We start from the raw sequence: 21,946 nt of genomic DNA on the forward strand, positions 1-21,946 counted from the left end.
TGAATCCTTACACTAATTTTTTTTTAATTAAATCCTTTTTAGTAGTAATTGACTTAATTTTATGGGGACTCAACTAAAAAAAAATTGGTACAGCCGTATAGGGACCTAAATAAAAAAAAAAATATAGAGATCCAATTAAAATAAAAATTTGGTACAAAGATTCAATTAAAAAAAAGAAAAATATAGGGACCTAATTGAAAATTTCGCAAAACTATATATACTAATAAAGTAATTAAACCTATTTATTATTTTGGTTGAAAATAAGAATACGAATAAATAAATCGGAAAAAAAAGTTTCCAACTTTCCACTGCGATGCTTCTTCCTCTATGAAGATCGGGGGGAAATGTGAAATGGCTTATCATCATGGATGATCCATAATCAAAAACGAATAATGAATAATGATGTTGAATAATTGAATCAGAAAAAAGAAAGAAAGAGAGAAAAAATTCAAAAGAAGAAGAAGAAGAAAGCAACGCTGCATCAGCAGCACCATTATTGTTTTTTTCCATTTCCCCAAGTTGAACAGAGAAAAAGGGAAAGATTGAGAAAGCGTTCGTCGTGATGTCTTTCTTCTTCAAAGCCTCTCGGCCGAAAACGCCGCAGGAGGTGGCGAAGGCCATCAAGGAGAGCCTCATGGCCCTTGATACCAAAACCGTTGCTGAAGTTAAAGCCCTTGAGAAGGTTAGCTTCTTCTTCTTCTTCTTCCTTTTGATCCCAAATTCCGAATGCTTTATCTGGGTCTTCATTTTCTTGGTTAAAGTTTCAGTCTTGAATCGTGGGCGTGTCTTGAATTTCTCAAAATGGGTCCTTTATTTTGTTGCATTAGATAGATTTTAGAGTTTAGGCATGCATTATTTACTGTACTGTGTTATATAAATATTGTTTTTACCCAGAATGTAATTATTTTATATGTAACTTGTCGAGATTAACGATTATCCATGACAGAATTATGCTTAATAGAAGATATTCATACTTCTAAGTAATCCGCTTTCTGAAGGGTACTTTGATTTTAATAACTTATAAAGATTGTGTTTGTTGGTTGTGGGTATGGAATTCTCTCTGCATCCAAATTGAGTATGGTGTCTGCTAAAATCTCTCACTGTGAAATGTCTGAAACCTGTTTAGAGTGTAAAAGAACCAATAAGAATTAAGCTTGCAACATCTATGTTCCATGAATGTTAAAGAAACCATAGTAGTAATCTGAAAATTATGAATAGCCAAAGCATTACTTTGTATGGTAGTATGGGATTTAAACATGCATTTCTCGTGTTAGATTATATGTCGGTGAAGTTGCTCTGTCACTGTTTTCTTAATCTCAGGAATGTTTCTAATTGCTGCCATTTTGTCTTGGCGAGAAGTAAAACAAAGAAAGAATATACTCCTGAGATATTAAACCTTTATTTTACTTGCAGTTACTTTGATAGTGGTTATTGATGCTTTATATGCTTCGTCGTAGGCTTTAGAGGAAGTTGAAAAGAATTTTGCAACGATGAGAACCATGCTTTCTGGAGATGGAGAGTCAGAACCAAATCTGGAACAGGTTTCACAGCTAGTGGAGGAACTCTGCAAGGAGGATGTTCTGACTCTTATAATTCACAAGCTTCCTACACTTGGATGGGAAGTAAGATTCTGATCGATACCAAGCACTACCATGTGCAGTTGGCTTAACTGGTTGCTCATTGTTGGTGTGATTTCTAATACAGGCAAGAAAGGATTTAGTTCATTGTTGGACAATATTATTGAAACATAAGGTTGATGACAAGCATTGCTGCGTAGAATACGTTGAACAACACCTTGAATTGCTAGACTTTCTTGTTGTATGGTAAGCTTTTCATCGCATCAACTTTCATCTCTCAAACTTTGAGTTGTTGTTTCCTCACTGCCTACCCTCCTCTTTCAATGGAGGATCTATATCTTTCCTAGTTGTGTTCAAGTTGGAAAACTGAAACTGATGCTCTATGAAAATGTAAAAACATGAGATTTGGGGTTCCCCTGCCCCTTCTCTTGAAAAAAGTTGGTGAGGGATTAAATTTTTAAATTGTAACTTATATCACACTCCTAATTTACACCTTCAATGCCTAGTACTTAATTATACATTTATCTAATATGTGTGATCAATGACCATAAATATGATAAGTTAACAACTGTATATCTGTTTCCACGCAGTTATGATAATAAAGAAATTGCCTTGACATGTGGCACAATGTTGAGGGAGTGCATCAAGTTTCAAACACTTGCAAAGTAAGATACCCCCCCCCCTCCCTCCCCCCAAAACACCAATCTCTCTGTGTGCCCCTCCTATGTTGTCATTATTTATGCTTTTAGTGGTTTTTTTCCCATATTCATAAAGAGAACTGCTTCACTATTTATCAAAAAATATGGATAAATTTTTTTATATGATAACAATATGGTGCATATGTGTTGACATATATTGCTTGCCATTGTTGCTTCTGGCGCCAACGTCATATGCCTTTCTGTTTTGTGATTTATTCAAATCTATCCATCATTTATAGTTGACTACTTAGATTGCGGTCTTAAGTAGATTATAACATTAGAAGAAACTTCTCCAGGTCAAACTTGAGGATGATAAAATTATATTTTTACGGGTTTTAATATTTCATATGTAAAATCAATAAAGATTTTCCCTATCAATTTACACTTTGAGACTGGTTCTTGTGATGCAGCGCATCCAAAAAGCCAAGAAACAAGGGAGTTACGCTGTTCTAACTCTTTTTTATGGTTTATTTTCCAGGTACATATTGGAATCTGCAACCTTTGTGTTGTTCTTTAAATTTGTAGAGTTGCCTACCTTCGATGTTGCATCTGATGCATTTTCTACCTTTAAGGTCATATCTTAATATTTTTCTCTCTCTCTACCTTTAATTCCCATCACTTGTCTTGCCGATTGTAGAGTTCTGGATGCCTCTTCTTTATATACAGCATCTCTATGAATACTCTTTGCAGGATCTTCTCACTAAGCATGCAAATGTAGTATATCAATTTTTGACAGCTCACTATGATGAGGTTTGCTTCCTGTTAGAGATATTTATTTGATTCAAACATATCAAATCAGCACAAGTTACCTTGAGAACATCTTATGCATGTTGGTTTAATATTTACACCTAGGAGATCAACTCTTTATCTCTTAAAATAGCTTAATCATTGGATTAGTTATTCATAAGGGGATTGTTAAATGCACATATCTTCATCTTCTCAAATATTTAAACTCGGTGATTGGGGTGGGTGGTTTTGTCTCCCATATTCACTTCTGTGTTTCTAATAAGACTTCTTCTTCCCAGTTCTTTGATCTATACGAGAAACTCTTAACATCACCTAATTATGTCACGAGGAGGCAGTCTTTAAAGGTTTGTTTATTCAACAATTATAGTTATCTTACCTTTGGTTTCTGATATTATTTTGATTTGGTTTTTGATTGTCATTTTATGCGGATTTTAGCTTCTTTCGGATTTTCTCTTGGAAGCTCCCAATTCTCAAATAATGAGGCGATACATATTAGAAGTTCGTTACCTGAAAGTCATGATGACTTTGTTGACGGTATAGCTCCTCTTAATCCTGTGGCATAGTGTGATATTCTCTTTTCCCTATGACTAGTGAACATGTTCATGTTATGCTATAACAAATTTGTTCACTTGGTATACTAATCTTGTTATATGCAATAAGCACGGCTAAACCTATTTTGCAACAGCGTGTATCCTTAATTGTTTTGGTGAATTGCAATATATCCTGGTTCGCTGGCTTGCCTGCTGGTTATAATCTTCATATATGGAGAACCGCCTTTTTCTACATTATTTATGACAAGAGCAGGCAATTAGTTTTAGCAAGTTTCAATTAGTTTTTGTATGCGTTATGTTTAATTCATTTGTCACGAAGATCAACTAAAAGGTATTGGTGGAAATTTTGGTTTCTCATAGAGACCAATAGTTTGATCCATGTCGCTGACCTCACTTCCTTGTTGTGCACTAGCTTTGACATGTCAAGCTTTGAATACTATCATCAATCAAATTCCTAATGCATTGATTAAAAAAGAAAAAATTTAAATGCGGTGATGAACATCTAAAGCTATATTATACATAAACTTGAATAAATACATATTCTTTTGATTTACCATTTCTTTCTATCTGTTGTTCAATCTATGTATTTGTTTATTTTATTTTGGTTGAGCAGGATTCAAGTAAAAACATTCAATTATCAGCTTTCCACATATTCAAGGTGACCTTTCCTCTTGTCCTTTTAAGTTTAGATAGTAAGCTCATCCTTATCGGAGCATATTAAAAGAATTCAAACCACATTATTCTTAGAGAACTTAAAAAATGAGATTGAAATTCAGTTATTGCCAATTTACACTAAATTGTTTAATGCATTAAATCTAGCTGGCAAAAGAGACTTTTATGAAAGCAGGTCTACTTTCTTTTAACAATTTGCAATGTATTTATTTCATATAACAACTTTTTGTACTACGCATCTTTAAACAAGACTCGAGCTTGTACATTGGGACCATTTGTTTTCTTCTTAGTAGACAACCTTTACATGTTTATTATAGTCATAGCGAGGCCAATAAGGTGTTTTTTAGGCACTCACGCCTCAGAAAGCGAAGAGCATATGATCATTATCAGACGTGTTGATAGGTGAACTGTGAAATGCTTGATAGGTTTTCCTGCTATAGAATTCAACTGTCAAATTAGGTTTTTCCGAGATCAATTAAGAGCGAAATCTTGGTGATCTGATAAATAATCTCATATGACATTTTGTATGGAATTAAAAGCCTTAATTTAATCTTGATTCAAAGGCTTTTTTAGTTTTCTTCTGCCAAATAAACCTCTCAATTTGCTGCATATATGATAAACATTACTTGTTTTACATGTTGTCACATTTTTATCCAGGTTTTCGTTGCTAATCCCAATAAGCCTCAAGACGTAAAACTTATCTTGGCGAAGAACCGGGAGAAGCTGGTAGATCTGCTTCAGAATCTGTCTCCGGGAAAAGGTTATCAATTATAAATATTTCTATGAATTGCATTCCATATTGCAGAATCATTTTGTAAAAAAATTCTTTCCTCTGGAGTCACTGATCTTAGTTCTTGACTTGTTATGTGATTTTCAGGTGCAGAAGATGAGCAATTTGAAGAGGAAAAGGAGTTTATCATCAAGGAAATTGAAAAAATATCAGTCTAATTTAATACACCTCAGCAGTGTTTGATTCTGTAACAAGATTCTTTTTTACTTGTACAAAGCTAATTTCATGCAGTGAGCCAGTGACTATTGCCATTTGTGTGTGTGTTTTTTTTTTCTTTTCTTCTTTCTTCTGTTTTTTCTGGGTCATGCTCATAACCTCTGAAGGTTTATTGAGGTTGTAAACGTTGGCAACAAAGACAAGCATTAAAAAAAGCTAAAAGTGCATTTTTGTAAATAAAGCTGAATATAAAGTTTTAACGAGAAACCTCTTTTGATATTGATACATACTCATACATTGAGTCAAATTGAGATTTTAGGTATTTTAATCCTTATAAATGTTTGTCACTTGAGAATTTTCTTGCTACAAGAATACCAAGAAGCTTTTCTAGAGTATTTGCATGAAAGAAGCTGCAAAGATGATGGCTTGTCATTTGAAGCAATCAATTTAATTAATTAATAAATAATTAATCCTATTACTTTAAAGAAAATGAGGGCTTTATAAATGGATGGTAGCATTCAAAACTGAATTAAATAATTGAATGCGACATGATGTGGATCTATGTTGGCATTCCGTTTCATGTAACCATAATAACCTTATAATAATAATAATAATAATATAGTATAATTTTGATCACTTTACACGAAATTGAATAGACATATAAAATTATTTTATATTAAAATAAATTTATAATAATAATATATTTCATTTTCATGCCCATAACCAGTTTCTCTGCCTCCAAATCCAGTGCCTATATTCCTATAACACAATTCACAATTCATAAAACCCTTTGCAGTTTTCTTTTCTTCTCAAACAACACATTTCCAAAAAAGGTGATAAACGACAGAAGGGATAGCGAACGACATCGTTGCGTGTTGCCGCCATGAACTTCTTCGCGTCCGTCTTCTCCGAGGAACCCGATTCGCCGACACACCAATCCGAACAACCGGATCCAGATCACGATGATAACGAGCCCCCTACTGCGGACGCAGAAAACTCCTCATCCGGCGATGCATGGAGCTTCGGAGGCCTGATCCAAACCCTAGCGTCCAAATCGGAGTCTGTTCTCGAGAACTACCGCCGCGATCTCGAGGATTTCAGCTCCGGACTGAGGATGGAGACTGCGGTGATCCGTGAGGCAGCATCACGTGCCGTCAAGGATCTCCCATCCTCCCTCGACGCCGGCGCCACCGTGGCGCAGGAGTCGCTCGAGACCGTCGGCCAGGCCATAGACGACATCGGCTTCACCGTGTGGAAATCGACGGCTAAGATCATCTCTCACGGTAGAGACTCTCTCCTCGCCCCTGATTTCGATTCCTCAGATTCCGATAACAACAATCTTGCTAGGAATCGGTTGAGTAGTAGCGGCGGTAGTTTTGATTTGAAACGTTATAGTAGGTTTGATGCGCTGGTACGTGCTCTTCAGAACGACGTGAATACCTATGTGGAGGATCCTGAGGATTTGGAAAATTATGAGGAGTGGAAATTAGGGTTTGTGTTGGGGGATAAGGGTGAGGAGATTGGGAATTTGATGGAGGAGAATGGTAGTGTTGAGGGGATTTATAGGAAGGTCGTGCCTAGTAGGACTGATCATGATAGCTTCTGGACTAGGTATTTTTATAGGCTGCATAAACTGAATCAGGCCGAGGAGGCGAGGGTGAAGCTCGTGAATCGCGCAATTTCTGGAGAGGAAGAGGAGGATTTGAGCTGGGACTTCGACGACGATGATGACAATGACGATGGATATGAGCCGAAAGGTAGCTCTGCCAGGAATGCGCAGCAGCAGCCAGAGGTGGAGGGGGGAAATTCTGCTGATGCTGCCACGGGTAACAATGCTGTTGAGAGAATTAGTCCTGGGGAGAAGGATTTGAAGATAGAAAGTGATGGAAAGGGTGTTACTTCTGATTCTAAAACTGATGGTGATGATAAGCCGGCGGAGGTGGAGTATGAAAGGAATGTGGCATCTCCATCTAGTGTTGCTGCAACTGTAAGTGATGGTGGCGATGGTGAGTTAGATATGAAATATGAAGAGAAAGAGGCATCTGAAGTGAAGACAGATAATGAAAATGGAGGATCTTGCAAAGATAGTGATTTTTCTGTGGTTTCAAGCCAGCCTTCCACACATGGGGAAGAAGACATTGGATGGGACGAAATTGAAGATATTGTTAGCAATGATGAAAATAAGGGGGATGCTGGTGGGTCCACAAGTAGGGGTGATTTGCGGAAGAGGTTGACTGCAGCAGACCAAGAGGAGGATCTCAGTTGGGATATTGAAGATGATGATGAGGATGTTAAATCATAAACAAAATGTGAGTTTCAGAATCATTATCATTTATAAACAGGAATTGCTTATTAATTGTATAATTCTTTCTTTGTAACTTAGCAATGTAAATAAACTCTATTTTTTATGTCTTACCCTTACACACAAGCTTAAGTGGCAAGGTGTACACCATTTGCAATGAAGTTTAATTTGTAAGTTCATGTGGAATCTTCATTCATCCAACCTGAGGAAGGGTTTTTGCATCATTTTAGATGACTTACGTAGAAAGTATGTCTTTAAGCAGCAACTTGTAATAGTTTGCATTTACGTTCATTGCAATTTTCTTTCCTTAAACTTTGTATTTGAAAATAGATAGACAAGGCTGTCCAATCAGCACCCCTACCTCCTTTAACTTTGATGAGTAAGCGTCAAGATGATTGATGTTGGTTTGTGAACTGGTCCACTTTGAGCATGGTGTAAGCACCCAAGCAAAAAAGTCGATCTTGTTCGTAATTTTTGTTCTATTCAAATGCGTATTCCTGATAATGTATTTGGGCTATCTTATCTCATTATAGTTTTGAGAAAGCATTTGAAAATAATTGTTCTGCCAACATGTCATTTAAGTTAAATACTCAGGTCTTTGCATTGATCTTCGGTGCCAAGGATGTGTGTGTGTGTGTGTGTGTGTGTGTGTTGGGGGAAAGCGGCCCCCGGGGGTGCAAATCCGAGCCAGTGCTTGTGCTTGGACATAATCCAGGTCTACAAGGACATGGTAAAATACAATACTTTTGTGTGCCAATTAATTGAAATTCACAAAGCTAGGAGCAGAATATGCAATTCACATCATTGGAATCAAAGTTAATAACACTATTCCCATTTCTGTGAAGAAATGTGCTGCAATCATTTCTAAGGGTGCCTCCTAAGGCCTATGCTATGTTGCGAAAATCATATCGAGAAACCGTATCGTCATGCTACTGCGTGGCGAAACACGTTACAATGTTAGTTGTCACAAGAAGCTTATAATTCTTCTTTTTTTTTTTTTTGGTCGGTGGATTGGGGTCCAATCCTAGGTACTCCAATGGATTGGATAACTCCCAATTCTAGGTACACAACACACTCCTCACATATTTTATCACATTTTTTTTCCTCAATTGCATTCTCTAGAGTTTGAACCCTAGACCTTGAAGTGGGGAGGAGGGAGAAATGCTATTAGAGTCAAGGCTCATTGGCAAGAAGCTTATAATTCCAAATTCGAAATGGAGTTAAGTTAGATATAGAACCCAGTGACATAGCCCTATCATACCAATTACCAACAAGGTAAAGTTCTGTTTTGGTCTCCAATATTTAAGGGGAATCTTATTTTGGTTCTTAACATTTTAATTGTCCTATTTTAATTCCAAAACGTTTAAAATGACATCAATGTTATTCCACTATCCAATTTCTCACTAACAAGTAATGAAATTGATGTACTATTAATAGTGTTTTTGTTAAAACTATGTTTGCTCAACTCCCTTTTCCCACTTTCACCCTCTCAACAAATCCAAATTTCCATTTTCTTACTCCCTTCTTCCTCTTCCTTTTACACTATTAATTCTCCAAGAGAGATTTGAGAATAAAAAAGAAAGGAGTAGGAGAATGAAATTTGGACTTGTTGAAAAAGTAAAGGTGGGAGAGGAGATTGAGGGAGAGGAGATTGAGAAAATATAGTTTTAACAAAAATATTAGCAACACATCAATTTTGTTAAGTGTTAGTGAAGAATTTGACGGTGAGATAACATTGATGTCATTTTACATGTTTTGGGATAAAAATAAGATGATTAAAACGTTAGGGATCAAAATAAGGTTCACCCCAAACGTTGGGGACCAAAACAATACCTTAACCTATCAACAAAACTTGGATTTGGTTTGGTTTCCATGGTATCTCCCACCTCAGTAGGATAAGGATTAATCCGTTACGGATCTGAATTCCATTTAAGGGTCTATTGCTGGTCAATGAGTTGCTGCATATACAAGATAGAATTCGAACTTCCAATACTTGTTTAAACATACGAGTAAGCTAATCATTCGACCAATCCAAGTTGGTTACAAAACTTGGATTTGGTTATCGTGGTTGTACGCAGTATATAGTTGATGCAGAGTAATAAAAATAATTTTGGATAAAAAAAAGAAAAAAACAAAATTCAAGCATACCCAAACATTCTCTCTAAGTTACACCATGACTCGTAGTAAATCAAAATCCCTTAAATACTGTGCCTTGTTGAAGAACTCGTCCATTATTCTATGCTTAATAAGGTAACAGATTAAACAAGATTGGAGAGAGGGGCCAAAGCCTAACAAGGTCAAAAGTGTTGACTGTGCTTAAACCTTGGAAGCCCAACCTTGTAGCCAAGGGCCTTGACGTCTTGTTGTACTTGTTCTCTAAACTCATTGTAAGTAAAGGGCTTGTAATTTGGGCTCTCAATCACAGCACCTTCACTAGGGAACACAAAATAGCATATTGAGATCCTCTCTCTCTCCTTGTTCACCCTCACTCTGTGTTGCACACTCTTGTATTTGTCATTGCTCATTGCCTAAAGCCACAAACATTATCATGAATTAAAATGTCAATGTATATATGAGAAACTTTTGAATTGAAATAGAAAGTAAAGAATAAATGTGGACCTGCATCATGTCTCCAAGGTTGACAATCAATGTATTGGAGATTGGTTTGACAGTAAGCCATTGATCATCTTTGAGGACCTGAAGGCCACTGACTTGGTCATCTTGGTTCAATATGGACAACACTGAGCTATCTGTGTGAACCTCCATTCCCCAACCAATGCTTGTGTCCGAACAAGCAGGATATCGATACATTCGCACCATTCCTGTCTCTCGAGATACATATGAACAACACTCTGTTTGCTTCATCATCATATTGTTATTGTTTAGGTCAAGGTTCTTCATCATCACTTTGAATATTGTTGTTGCAATTCTTGATAGATGGGTTTCATACTCCATTAGAAGCAATCTTGCAAACCAAACATATATGTAGACCCTTAATTGATCATAATTATGTTTGAAAACTAATTAAATTAAGTCAAATGCTACGAATGTGTATATGTTGTCATTATCCTTTGCAATACAGGTATCTTGTCCAACCTTGTCTTAAAATAAAATTTTTTTCAGATACGTTTAAACACACCTAAATACGAAATACCAGCACATATTAGCTTTGTCCAACCTTATTTTTAACTTGTATTCTTGAAATAAATTTAGAAATAGTATATATTATTTATTAGAGTAAAGTGTCGTTTTTGTCTCCAATGTTTGGGTAAGTCTCAAAGTTGCCCCTAACGTTTAAATCGTTCTATTTAAGTCCCTAACGTTTCAAAATTGACTCAATATTTCTCTGCTATTAGGAATTTGTTAACGGAATTGACAGCGGGGCAAAATTGAAACGATTTTAAAACGTTAGAGACTTAATTATGACGAAAACGTTGGGACAAAAACGATACATAAAAATAAAATTTAATTTTATCCTTCACTAATATCAATATTTTACAGTACATAGTTATTCAATTATTTTTTAATCACATCTAAGTTAATTGCACTTAATCACATTACTTTGATTCTAAATAAATTTATTTTTTTATAATTTTATTTTTAAAAATTTTTACTCATTATGAAATGTTTATGTATCATTTTTTCTCCACAAATTTATGTACTAGATATTCTACAAACATTTTATGATGAGTAAAAATTTTTAAGAGTAATTATAAAAAATAAATTTATTTAGTATAAAACTAATGTAATTAAGGATAATTTACTTAGATGTGATTAAAAAATAATTGAACAACTATGTACCGTAAAAAAAATTGATATTATTGAAAGATAAAATTAAAATTTATTTCTATGTATTGTTTTTGCCCTTAATGTTTTCGCCCTATTTAAGTCCCTACCGTTTTAAAATCGTCTCAATTTTGTCCCGCCATCAATTCGATTAACAGATTTCTAACGGCAGAACAACATTTAAGTCAATTTTGAAATGTTAAAGACTTAAATAAGACGATTTAAAGTTTAAACGTTGGGGATAACTTTAAAACTTATCACAAATGTTGGGGACAAAAACGATACTTTACTCTATTTATTAAAATAAAAAATATTTTAAATATTTTATATAATTAAAATAAAATATTAAAAATAATTAAAAAATTAATATATATTTTAATATTAATAAATATCAAAATATCATTACAATTTATTTAAAAATATTTTATAATTTATATATATACATGTTCTCCTGACTTATAAAATTTTAAAATTTATATATCGAAGACTTATAAAATTTTAAAATTTATGTATCGAAATGTTTTCGTGTTTGTCATGTCTCGTATTCATATAAGTATCGGTGCATCATACATATACATAGTATAGGAATAAAAGGGAAATAACTTATTTGAATTTAGAATATCGTATTTGATTTTCACCTCATTTTTCGAAATCCTAATTTTTCTTCCCTTTGATTGAAATAGAAAAAGGTTCTATAATCTTTCTTGATGGCAGGAAGTTCTATAAAATTCGTTGTATTTTTTTATAATATAAAGTTCTTTTTATGATCCACCTACACATATTCTTTTTGCATTGGTTAGTTATTATTCTTCGGTTTATTGCAATTGTGTTGCATCATTAGTAGAACAATGGATAAACTAAATTGATAGAAATAGAATTGAACTTTATTCTATTTCATGTATCCAGAAGGCACAAGGTATAAGAATACCGCGTGCCAAGATAAGCAAAACCTATCCTATCATAAAGTTTCTTTACCAAAAAAATAAGCACGTTGTTTGTGTGGAATATAAATTGATAGAGAAAAATCTAAAATAGTCCCGGACAATTATTTGACAACGAAGTTCTTGAAAAAAAAAAAATTCAACTCGACTTCTGACAATTATCTTGAAAAGGACAACGAGATTCCTATGCCAAAAAAAAAGTCAATATTATTTTTTTGTCACAAAAAAAATATCAGGAGCCAAATTGGGTATTTTTTTCTCTTGTGAACTTCGTTGTCCTTTTGAGATATTTGTCAGAGATCGAGTAGGATATTCACTCAAATTAATATTGATGAGATCAATAATTTCATTGCTTCCAAATGCCAATATATATATATATATATATATATATATATATATATATATATTTAAGAGTTTAGCTCATATATATTAAAGTTATTAATTAAAAAAATTATTATAAAAAATTATACAATTTGATTTTTAATATAATTATTGTGTTTTTATTAAAATAAAATATTTAAATTTTGTACTGATAATAATGATAACTTATGTTTTAGAAATATATGTTTGCTAAACTCTTAAAGAGATGAGACTAATGGTAGCTTTAATAATGTTTATCATTTTGTTCTTGCATTTAATGTGTGATTTTTTTTTTGGGTAATTCAAGTGAATAAAACGAATGAAAATTTAAAATTATACAAATATCCTAAATCAAAATTAATTATACATCTTATTTTAAATACATCTATATAAATTGAATAAAGATAATTCAATTTAGTCATTTATATATAAATTGAATTAGCCTATTTCAATTTATTAATAGTACATATTATATAAAATAAATCGAATCAACCTGATTTAATTAACTACTTGTACAAATTATTGACAATAAAAAAATACCAACCATATATATATATAATATATGATTTAAAAATAATTAAAATATTATATCAATTAAATTATTATTTAATTTGTGAAATTAAGTGTAGAACAAACACTTTAATAATGTTATACATTATTTCTAATTTTAAAAAATCTAAGTTTGAGTTTATATGCCACTTTGAATGGCTATATTTTATAATAAATTTTCAATATCAAAAATTTTGGTAATGATTCTTTAAATGCTAATAAGTTAACGATGATTTTTAATGAATTTTTAAAAATTATTTATTATTTAATTTTAAATTTATAAATTTGTAAAATATAGATTTTCTATAATTTGATCTAAAATATAAAAATTTAATTTATATTTTTATTTATTTTGATTTTTTAATAATTTTAAATTTATATTTATATTTTAAAATTAACAAAAATTAAAAAAATGTTAATAATATGTACTAATAATATATTGAATCAGTTTTGATTCAATTTATTATATGTATTTTATATAAGTAATAAATTAAATCAGACATATAAATAGTTAAATCGAATTATTCTAATTCAATTTATAAAAATATATTTAAGATATGATATATAATAAATTCTAATTTAAGACATCTTTATAATTTTAAACTCCATTTGTTTTATTAATGTGAATTAACGGTGTTCTCCCGAATTAATTAGGGAACTGGATTGTCATGTGTAGATTAGTCACTAATCCCCATGGGACTGCATGACTAATCGGTTGCTCTATTAATATTTAATCACCGTTCAATCATGCATTGCCATTGATTAATTATTTTTTCGAATACAAATTTATTTTTAAGGTTTAGCTAATATATGCCTTTTAAAGACATATGATAAATTTGTTATTAATAAAATATTTTAAATATTTTTTATTTAATAAACACAAAATAAATATATTAAAGAATAATTTATTAAAAATAAATTTTTATTCTTCCGTATATCATTAATAATAAACAAAAAATAAATTAACTTAATATTTAAAAAACTAATAATATTAAAAAATAATAATATAATTAAAATTATTTTATTTTATTTAATATTTATTATATCTAATATTATTTAGTTATTTTAATAATATTTAAAAATATAATAGATCTCATTTATTTATAAATACGGAATCCTAAGATAAAAATATAGAAATAAAAAGTTTTATTTAATAAATAAAATATAAATAAAAATATTATATTTAAAAATATTAAATTAATATATTTTTTATTTGTTTTAATAAAAATAATATAAAAATACTAGTAAAATATAATTTATTTTTTATTTTATTAATTTTTTATAATTATATATTTTATTATTATATTTTTTTAAATATTTTAAATAAAAAATAAATTAATTTTTATATCTTTATTTTTTATATTTTATTTTTAATGATCTGTCTTGTTCTCGTAACTAAAAGTAGTTTTCTAGACAAAAAGATCAGAAAGAACAGGATAACTCACCGATAATCAGCCATGACTCATTTGTCATTTCCAGACACACACGGTCCAAGAAAAAATAGACAACAAGATTGGCCAAAATAAATTAAAATAATAATAAACAAAGGGACACGCACATGCACTGATGCACATACATAGAGTAATATGCATTGATCTAGTGAGATTAATAGTAAAATATAAAAAAAATATTAAATTTTTTTTAATAAAATCATAATTTAATAATTAATATATTATTAAAAATATAAAAATAATTTAATTATTAACATTTTTTAAAAATATCTTAATAAAAAATATAATTTAATTACTAAAAAATAATGATTAAAAAATATTTTGATAAATAAAATTTAATCACAAAAAATAAAAATTTTACTAAAAAATATAAAAATAGATTAAAAAAATTTAAAAATTATAAAAATATATATTATAAATAAAAAAATAAAAATATCATTTTAACATTTTTCAGGAAAATAAATCTTTAAATTAAATCTAAGTTATCTCTGTATAATTAAACTATGTGCGTACCTGATGGAATCAAGTGTAGGAAGTTGAGGTTGGAACTTAGAGAGTTGACCCAAAGGCACATCAAGACCTTCAACCCAATTGAAATTTTTGGGGCCTCTACATAGGGCAGTACCCGTTGGTGTAAGGGCAGGGGTACCCCAAAAGTATGTGATAGGACTTTCAGTGCATGTCGCATGCTTTGTTTCATAGGACATAGAAAATAGCTCTTTGGCTTCCTCTTGGAGTTGCTTCAGCAAAGTCAACGGAATTCCATGGTTGACCAAACGGAACAACCCCCAATCCTTGCAAGCATCCTCAAACCTCTCCTTTTCTTGTTCTAAAAGTTCAAGATCTATGACTGCCAAGTCATCAATTAGGTCAATATTCGAGTCGTGGTGGTGGTGATGGTAATGGTGGCAGCAATTGCGAAGAATTGGTGGGTAAGACTCTAAGTTGTTCATAGTTTGTTATTTGGAGATGGTATTCATCATTTCTTCATTTTCATAAGGTTGAGAAATGAGAGTAGAAAGGGAAGGCACGTTTTGATTCCGATAGAGGAGGAGCAGGTTCGTGGTCCTTAGACCATTATATATATATATATATATATATATATATATATATATATATATATATATATAAAAGTGCAAAACAATATGAATTATAAAATTATTAATGATACTAAGGCATTGGTACTAGCAAGGTAGCGTGGTGGGGGACCAAACTATTTTTGTTTGATAAGTTCAATGTATGTTTCTATCCAAAGAAGTAAAGCAGAGTATGGGTAAATTTCCTTTCCCTCACCATTTGGTCGCAAATTCTTTTTCGTGTGAGAGAGAGGTATATCATAGGATAGGATGGTGTGAGAAGAGAAGTGTTTTATATTGTTATGGGTTACATAAATTAGTGCCTCTCATTTTTTTGTATTGTTTTGTTTTCTTAAATAAATAAAAGAGAAGTGTTTTACGTTGTTATGGGTTACATAAATTAGTGCCTCTTATTTTTTTTGTATTGTTTTGTTTTCTTAAATAAACAATCGAACAGTCCAATTTGTTGTTTGAAAAATAACAAAAGTAATTTAATGTTAAAATCAGATCTTCCAATTTTTATTTTCAAAAATTAAAAAAAAATTTAAAAATACAAATTGGACCCTCCGATTTAATCATCATCTTTTTTATACAAAGAATTCGTATGGTCCGAATTCTTCACACTGAAACTGAACAAAAATTGTAAAGTTAGATAATTCGATATTTAATATTTTATATGGTATATAATATTTTATTGAAGATATTAGTAAGAATGTTAAAAAGAAGAGTTACACAAACCTTTTTTTTTTTGTTTTATGGACATCTTTCTATTCATTATTCTACACTTTTTTTTTTTAACAAATTTAACTATTCTCTTTGCACCAATTATAGATAAGTTCAATAATTTTTTTTTAAAGATTTGACAACACTTGGCTCTTTATATTATCAATGCTAATAAATTTGTGGATTATCTTAATCCAAAAAATATTCCAATAAAATTTGATAATGAATCCGTTCGAATGGTAGGAATAGAATCAAAATCCTATAAAATAAAAAAAAAGACTAAAAGATTATTATCTTATATCCCGGCTTCTTTCATCAATTGATGACAGTTTTAAGAATAGAATGTTGGATTGCGATTTTGCATACTAAGTTTGGACAAAGATTCAAGATTATTTCTAAAATTTCAAAATTAATATTCAATAATTAAAATTTGAGCTAAAGTCTATTAAAAAAATTGGAATTTCTGCATCTTAAAATCTTGTCAAGATAAAAAAAAATGGAAAAACTACCATTTGTACCCATGAATTTTGTAAACACTGACAAAAGTACCCATCAAACAAGAAAACTAACGTATCCATGAAAAATGGGTTTCGTGTGACAATAGTATCCAAACAGTGATTTTTCGTTGACTTTTTAATAAAATTTTCAAATTACCCTTTCTATCTTCTTCCCCAAATTCCAAATTTCACCCTTCGTCTTCTACGCGCTCACCCACTCCCAAGCACCCAACTTCGCTTCCGTCCTCATAGTCGCCTTCTGCGAATTGGGTCATGTCCAAGAAGCTCTTTCGGTGTATAGAAATGTCTCTTCTTTGCCTTTCTTAAAGGCTTGCAACATGCTTTTTCACGCCCTCGTCAACACCCACATATTTGATTCACTGTGGGAGGTCTATGGGGACATGGTGTCGCGTGGATTCTCCCCTAACGTTGTGAGCTACGGCATTTTGATGCAGTGCTGCTGCAGCCAAGCTGATTCTGTTGGTGCACGCAAGCTATTTGATGAAATGCGCCACTGCAAAATTGAACCAACCGTTGTGGTTACGCTATTATGATCCGTGTTCTTTGCAACGAGGGTCGAATGGGAGATGCCAAGGGCGTCTTCCGTTTGATGAGGGAATTCGGAGTGGCGCCTAATTTGTACACTTATAAGACTCTCATGGATGGTAGGGCTGTCAAACGGGCTAGCCCGGCCCATTTAGGCCCGACCCGTTAAGCCTGTGGGTTAAACGGGCTAACCCGTTTAAACCCGCTTTATTCGCGGGCTAGAATTTTCTAGCCCGGACCGTTTATGGTCAGCCCGATAGGTTAAACAGGCTGGCCCGTTTATCATTTTATTTTATTTTTGAAAAATATTTTTGATAAAAAATACCACTTTTAGGTCAAAAACCATTAAAAAAAAATATTTTTTAGTTGATGGGTCGAATTTTCAGGTCGGATCGGGAGAAATATTAGCTAAAAGTGCTATTTTTTTAAAAAATGTAAAAAAAAAATTAAACGGGCCACCTGTTTAGCCCGTGGGCTAGCCCGTTTAACTCATCATTTTTTTGGGTTAATCGGGCTCAGCCCGTTTAGCCCGAAATTTAAACGGGCTTAATTTTAGAGGCAAAGCCCACCCATTTAAACAGATAAACGGGCTGGCCCGATGGGTTTAGCCCATTTTGACAGCCCTAATGGATGGTTATGGCAAGGTAGCTAATGTGATCCGGGTTTTCGAGTTGTATGCTGAAATGCTCTGGTATGGATTGCACCCTAATGTTGTCATATTTACTACTATGATAGATATTCTGTGCAAGATGGTGAAATTTGGAATTTTGGTGGCTGGCAGCAGTAGAAGAAAACGAAGGATGAGGGTTGTGAAATTTGGAATTTAGAGAAGAAGATAGAAGAGGTAATTTGGGAATTTTATTAAAAAGTCAACGAAAAATTACGGTTTGAATACTATTGTCACACGGAACTCATATTTCATGGGTACAACGTTAATTTTCTTATTTGATGGGTACTTTTGTCTTCGCAAAATTTATGGATACAAATGGTAGTTTTTTCTAAAAAAAATTGTAGATTTTTTAACAGCAGGTGATTATACTCTTTTAATGATTAGTATTTTATATAAAAATATATATTAAAATATATATTAAAATATAAGTTATATATTAAAAATAAATTAAATAATATATGTATTTATACATAAATATACAATAACTAATTCATATATTGAAAATAAGTTAAATAATATATGTATTTATAAATAAATATATAATTATTAATTTTAATGATTATTTTAAGTGTACAAGTAGTATTTTTATTATTTTAAAGGGAGGGCAAATATTGAGATGTCGACAAGTGTCAAAGAGGCCCCTCCAAACAAAATGAGAAAAGATGTGTTGGATGGTTGGGGGCCATTTTGAACGAACACCATTGCTGCTTGGGGATTGGTCCCCTCTTACAGTTGGGCCCTAATTGTTCTTCCAAAAAGCCTGTGCCTTTCATCAACAATTCAGCAAATCAGATGCTATCATATCCAATCTCTGTTCATGTCTTTCCATGAAAATACTACTAGTGTCTAGTAGTTACATTCGCCTCTCAAATAGTGAAATACAGATATATTGTGTGGCTACTTTTTTCTCTTTATAGGAAAATGATTTAGTTACAAGTATCTTAAGAATAATTACTTATAAGATGAATAATATTATACATTCAAGTATTTTTATTAATTAAGTTTAATTAAGTTAATTTAATATCAATAAAAATTAATTATAGATAATATTATTTTAAGTCTTATTATTTAATTTAATTGAATTTAGTTTATAAAAAGATTTAGATATATAACATTATTTTTATAAGATATTAGTAAAATTTTTTCAAGTTTTTAATGTAATTAATATATTGAAAATAGATTAAAGTGATAAATTTATATTTCGAACAGATTCGTTCTAAAAAGAAGATATCAATAAAATCTTTTAGGATAACAAACGTGAATATGTTAGTTTAAATTAAGATTTTTTACCTCAATAATGAGAATTAATTTGAAGTTAGTGCGTCCACTTATCCTAAAAAATTTTATTGACACTTTTTGTAAGGACTAATCTGTCCGAAATGTAAAACCTCATGAGTTTATTTGTCGCTTTACTTTTCAAAATATAAAAATAATCCTTTTTAGTAATTTTTAATAAGAGTTTTCTTTTCATAATGTTCTTAATTAGTATTTTTTTTGTGTTTCAATTTTCAATGTCTTTATTTTGGTAAAAAAAATAATTATAAAATATATACCGAAATTAATAATCAAAATTAATTATTAGTGAAGAATACATATTAAAATATAAACTATATATTAAAAATAATTAAATTACACATGTATTTTTATATAAATACAGAATGTCTATAGTTTATTTTAGTGTTAAATAACATTTCTAAAATAAAAAGGTACATTTTTCAATTATTTATTATATTTGACAAATTCTAAGTATTTTAAATGAACAAAATTGAAACTGATTAACAATAAAGTATGATTTAGATTCCATCCTAATTTTATTCGTAGGTTTAAATCTTCTCTAAAAATTTAATTATATCCTATTCGTGGTTGAAAATCTTTTAATCATAATCCTACTTGCACTCCAAAATTTTTCATTCGACTCTATCTGTGATAAATAATTTTTTTTCAATAAACACAATATTTACTTATTCTATATTTCATAAAATATATAATAAAACAAAAATACAAAATTAAAAATAATAAAATTATAATAAATTTTATGTTAAAATTAAAATAAAAGAGAAGAGGTAAGTTTGATCTTGATTAGTTTTATATTTTTGTTATATATGTCTAATAATTTTTAACTACATATTATAATATATTAGGAATATAAAGTGACTTGCAATAAATAAGGCTGCCAACCCCTATCAAAACAGATTAAAGGCCAATTTGGATAAATAACTTAACTAAAATTAAAAAAAAAAAGAGTTTAAAACATAAGAATTTAAATAAAAAGGTTCCTACAGGTTCCATTTTCATTTTTTGTGCCATGAGGAAAGATCAGGCATTGGAGAAGAGATAGAGAGAGTCCTACATGCATATCAAGAGAAGAGAGTCCCTCTTTAAAGGACTTTAGAGTGGCAAATAATAACTTGTAGCAAGTTATTTTTAAAATAAATAATTATATTATGAAAGTTGTAAAAGGCTTAGAAAAGGGGGGTTGAATCTATGACATTCTTTTACTTTAATAAATTTAACCCTTTAAAATAAACTTGCAATCTGAAATTGTCTGAACTCAGCAGCGAAAAAATTATGAGACAATTTCATTTTGTCTCATGAATATCAGAAAACAGAATAGAATAGGGAAGAGAAAAGTTGACACCATCAAGTATCCTGGTTCGGTTGCCTTGTACTATGCAACCTACATCCAGTCTCCACCACAACAGTGGTGAAATTTCCACTATAGTTAAAGTATTACATACACTAATTCCATAGGATTGACATAATCCTTTCACACTCAAGTTCTATCCTAACTTGGCTTTGGCTATGCTAATACTTAACTCTTCACTCTTAGTACTAACCCAACTAGGAAAGGGATACCTCACAGGTACAAGATACAAGACACTTAATTAACCTAAAGAAATCTGAAATAACTCTAAGCTTTTCTCTTAAGTGTTTCACTCAACCTCTTTCACTCATTAGCTTTTACTTGAGATCTCTCATTATGCCTTTTCACTCAAGAAATTACAAAAAAGATAAACATTGAAAAATAAATTACAATCTGTAAAACATGAAGGAGATTGACTCTTCAACAGCCTCTTTGTTATGTGATAAACCAGATTTAAATGTCTCTGATTCAGTTCTTCATTTTTGGCAGAATACTTCTTTGAAAGAAAGCACTGTCCAAGTAGATGAACTTCTTCAGGGAGCACCTTTCAGAATATACACCTCAAGAACACTGGTTATCTCTCCTTGGCTTTTGAATGGTGAGAAATCTTCTTTTGTATCTCCTTGCACGTTGCTCAGTTGCTCTCTCCAAGGTCAAACCTTGAGCATTGTGCTTCACTAACTCACTTTTTCACTGTCTTCCATTTTTTCTCAAATTAGGAATTTTGATTATGACCTCCTTAGTTGACCAAAAGCCACAAGTCATCATAAACAAATATTTTCAATGGTAAAATCCTATCTCAGCCATTGAAAACTAACTTGGTCCTCAAGATACATTTGTGACCGTAGATGCACAGCAGTGAAAAACAGAAATCATCTTTTTCATGTATCCCATTTCGAACTGGCAGAGAGTTGGGAAGAGGAGAAGAAAGCAATATGCATGCAATAGAAAATATGTTACCTTTAACCTTTGCCTTAGATTGATTAGGTTTGATTTTGCTGATTTGACCTCAACCTTTATTGCCTAACCTTCTCTTTCTTTCTTCTTCTGTGAATAGCTTAGGAACTAAGCACTCTCTCACTTTTCTGAGTTCTAACTGAGACAGGAAAAAGTGAATGTTGCTTTGGAAGCAAGATGGAGGAATTAGCTTGCTGAAGTCAAATCAGGCTTGGGTTGGTTCTATTCAAGTTTAGCCCATTTGCATTCTTTT

The 21,946-nt window shown here is 31.2% G+C and overlaps 3 protein-coding genes across 5 annotated transcripts; 2 read left to right on the forward strand and 1 right to left on the reverse strand.

Annotated features, from left to right (window-relative positions):
- The first annotated feature begins 240 nt into the window (after positions 1-240).
- Positions 241-5,458, forward strand: LOC112741123 (uncharacterized). Of its 2 annotated transcripts, XM_025789971.3 has the most exons (11): positions 241-682; positions 1,458-1,622; positions 1,705-1,823; positions 2,168-2,242; positions 2,754-2,847; positions 2,966-3,025; positions 3,301-3,366; positions 3,458-3,556; positions 4,187-4,231; positions 4,903-5,005; positions 5,123-5,458. In XM_025789971.3, exons 1-11 carry the CDS (start codon positions 563-565, stop codon positions 5,191-5,193), a joined length of 1,017 nt encoding a protein of 338 aa, XP_025645756.1. In that variant the 5' UTR covers positions 241-562; the 3' UTR covers positions 5,194-5,458. The 2 variants fall into 2 exon arrangements, with proteins under 2 accessions (XP_025645756.1, XP_025645757.1); XM_025789972.3 differs by lacking the exon at positions 2,966-3,025 and having other exon boundaries at positions 248-682.
- A 359-nt stretch (positions 5,459-5,817) lies between these two features.
- LOC112741125 (uncharacterized) lies at positions 5,818-7,672 on the forward strand. Its single transcript, XM_025789973.3, has one exon. The coding sequence runs from the start codon at positions 6,075-6,077 to the stop codon at positions 7,491-7,493; it is 1,419 nt and encodes a 472-aa protein (XP_025645758.1). The 5' UTR covers positions 5,818-6,074; the 3' UTR covers positions 7,494-7,672.
- Positions 7,673-9,589: 1,917 nt separating this feature from the next.
- On the reverse strand, positions 9,590-15,683 carry LOC112741126 (gibberellin 2-beta-dioxygenase 8). 2 transcript variants are annotated; one of them, XM_025789974.3, is made up of 3 exons: positions 15,094-15,683; positions 10,113-10,458; positions 9,590-10,021 (listed from the first exon to the last, which is right to left on the reverse strand). In XM_025789974.3, the coding sequence occupies exons 1-3, from the start codon at positions 15,531-15,533 to the stop codon at positions 9,791-9,793; spliced, it is 1,017 nt and encodes a 338-aa protein (XP_025645759.1). In that variant the 5' UTR covers positions 15,534-15,683; the 3' UTR covers positions 9,590-9,790. The 2 variants fall into 2 exon arrangements, with proteins under 2 accessions (XP_025645759.1, XP_072069745.1); XM_072213644.1 differs by having other exon boundaries at positions 14,575-15,651.
- Between the last annotated feature and the right edge of the window lie 6,263 nt (positions 15,684-21,946).

Source organism: Arachis hypogaea, chromosome 14, assembly GCF_003086295.3.
Source record: "Arachis hypogaea cultivar Tifrunner chromosome 14, arahy.Tifrunner.gnm2.J5K5, whole genome shotgun sequence".
Lineage (NCBI taxonomy): Eukaryota > Viridiplantae > Streptophyta > Magnoliopsida > Fabales > Fabaceae > Arachis > Arachis hypogaea.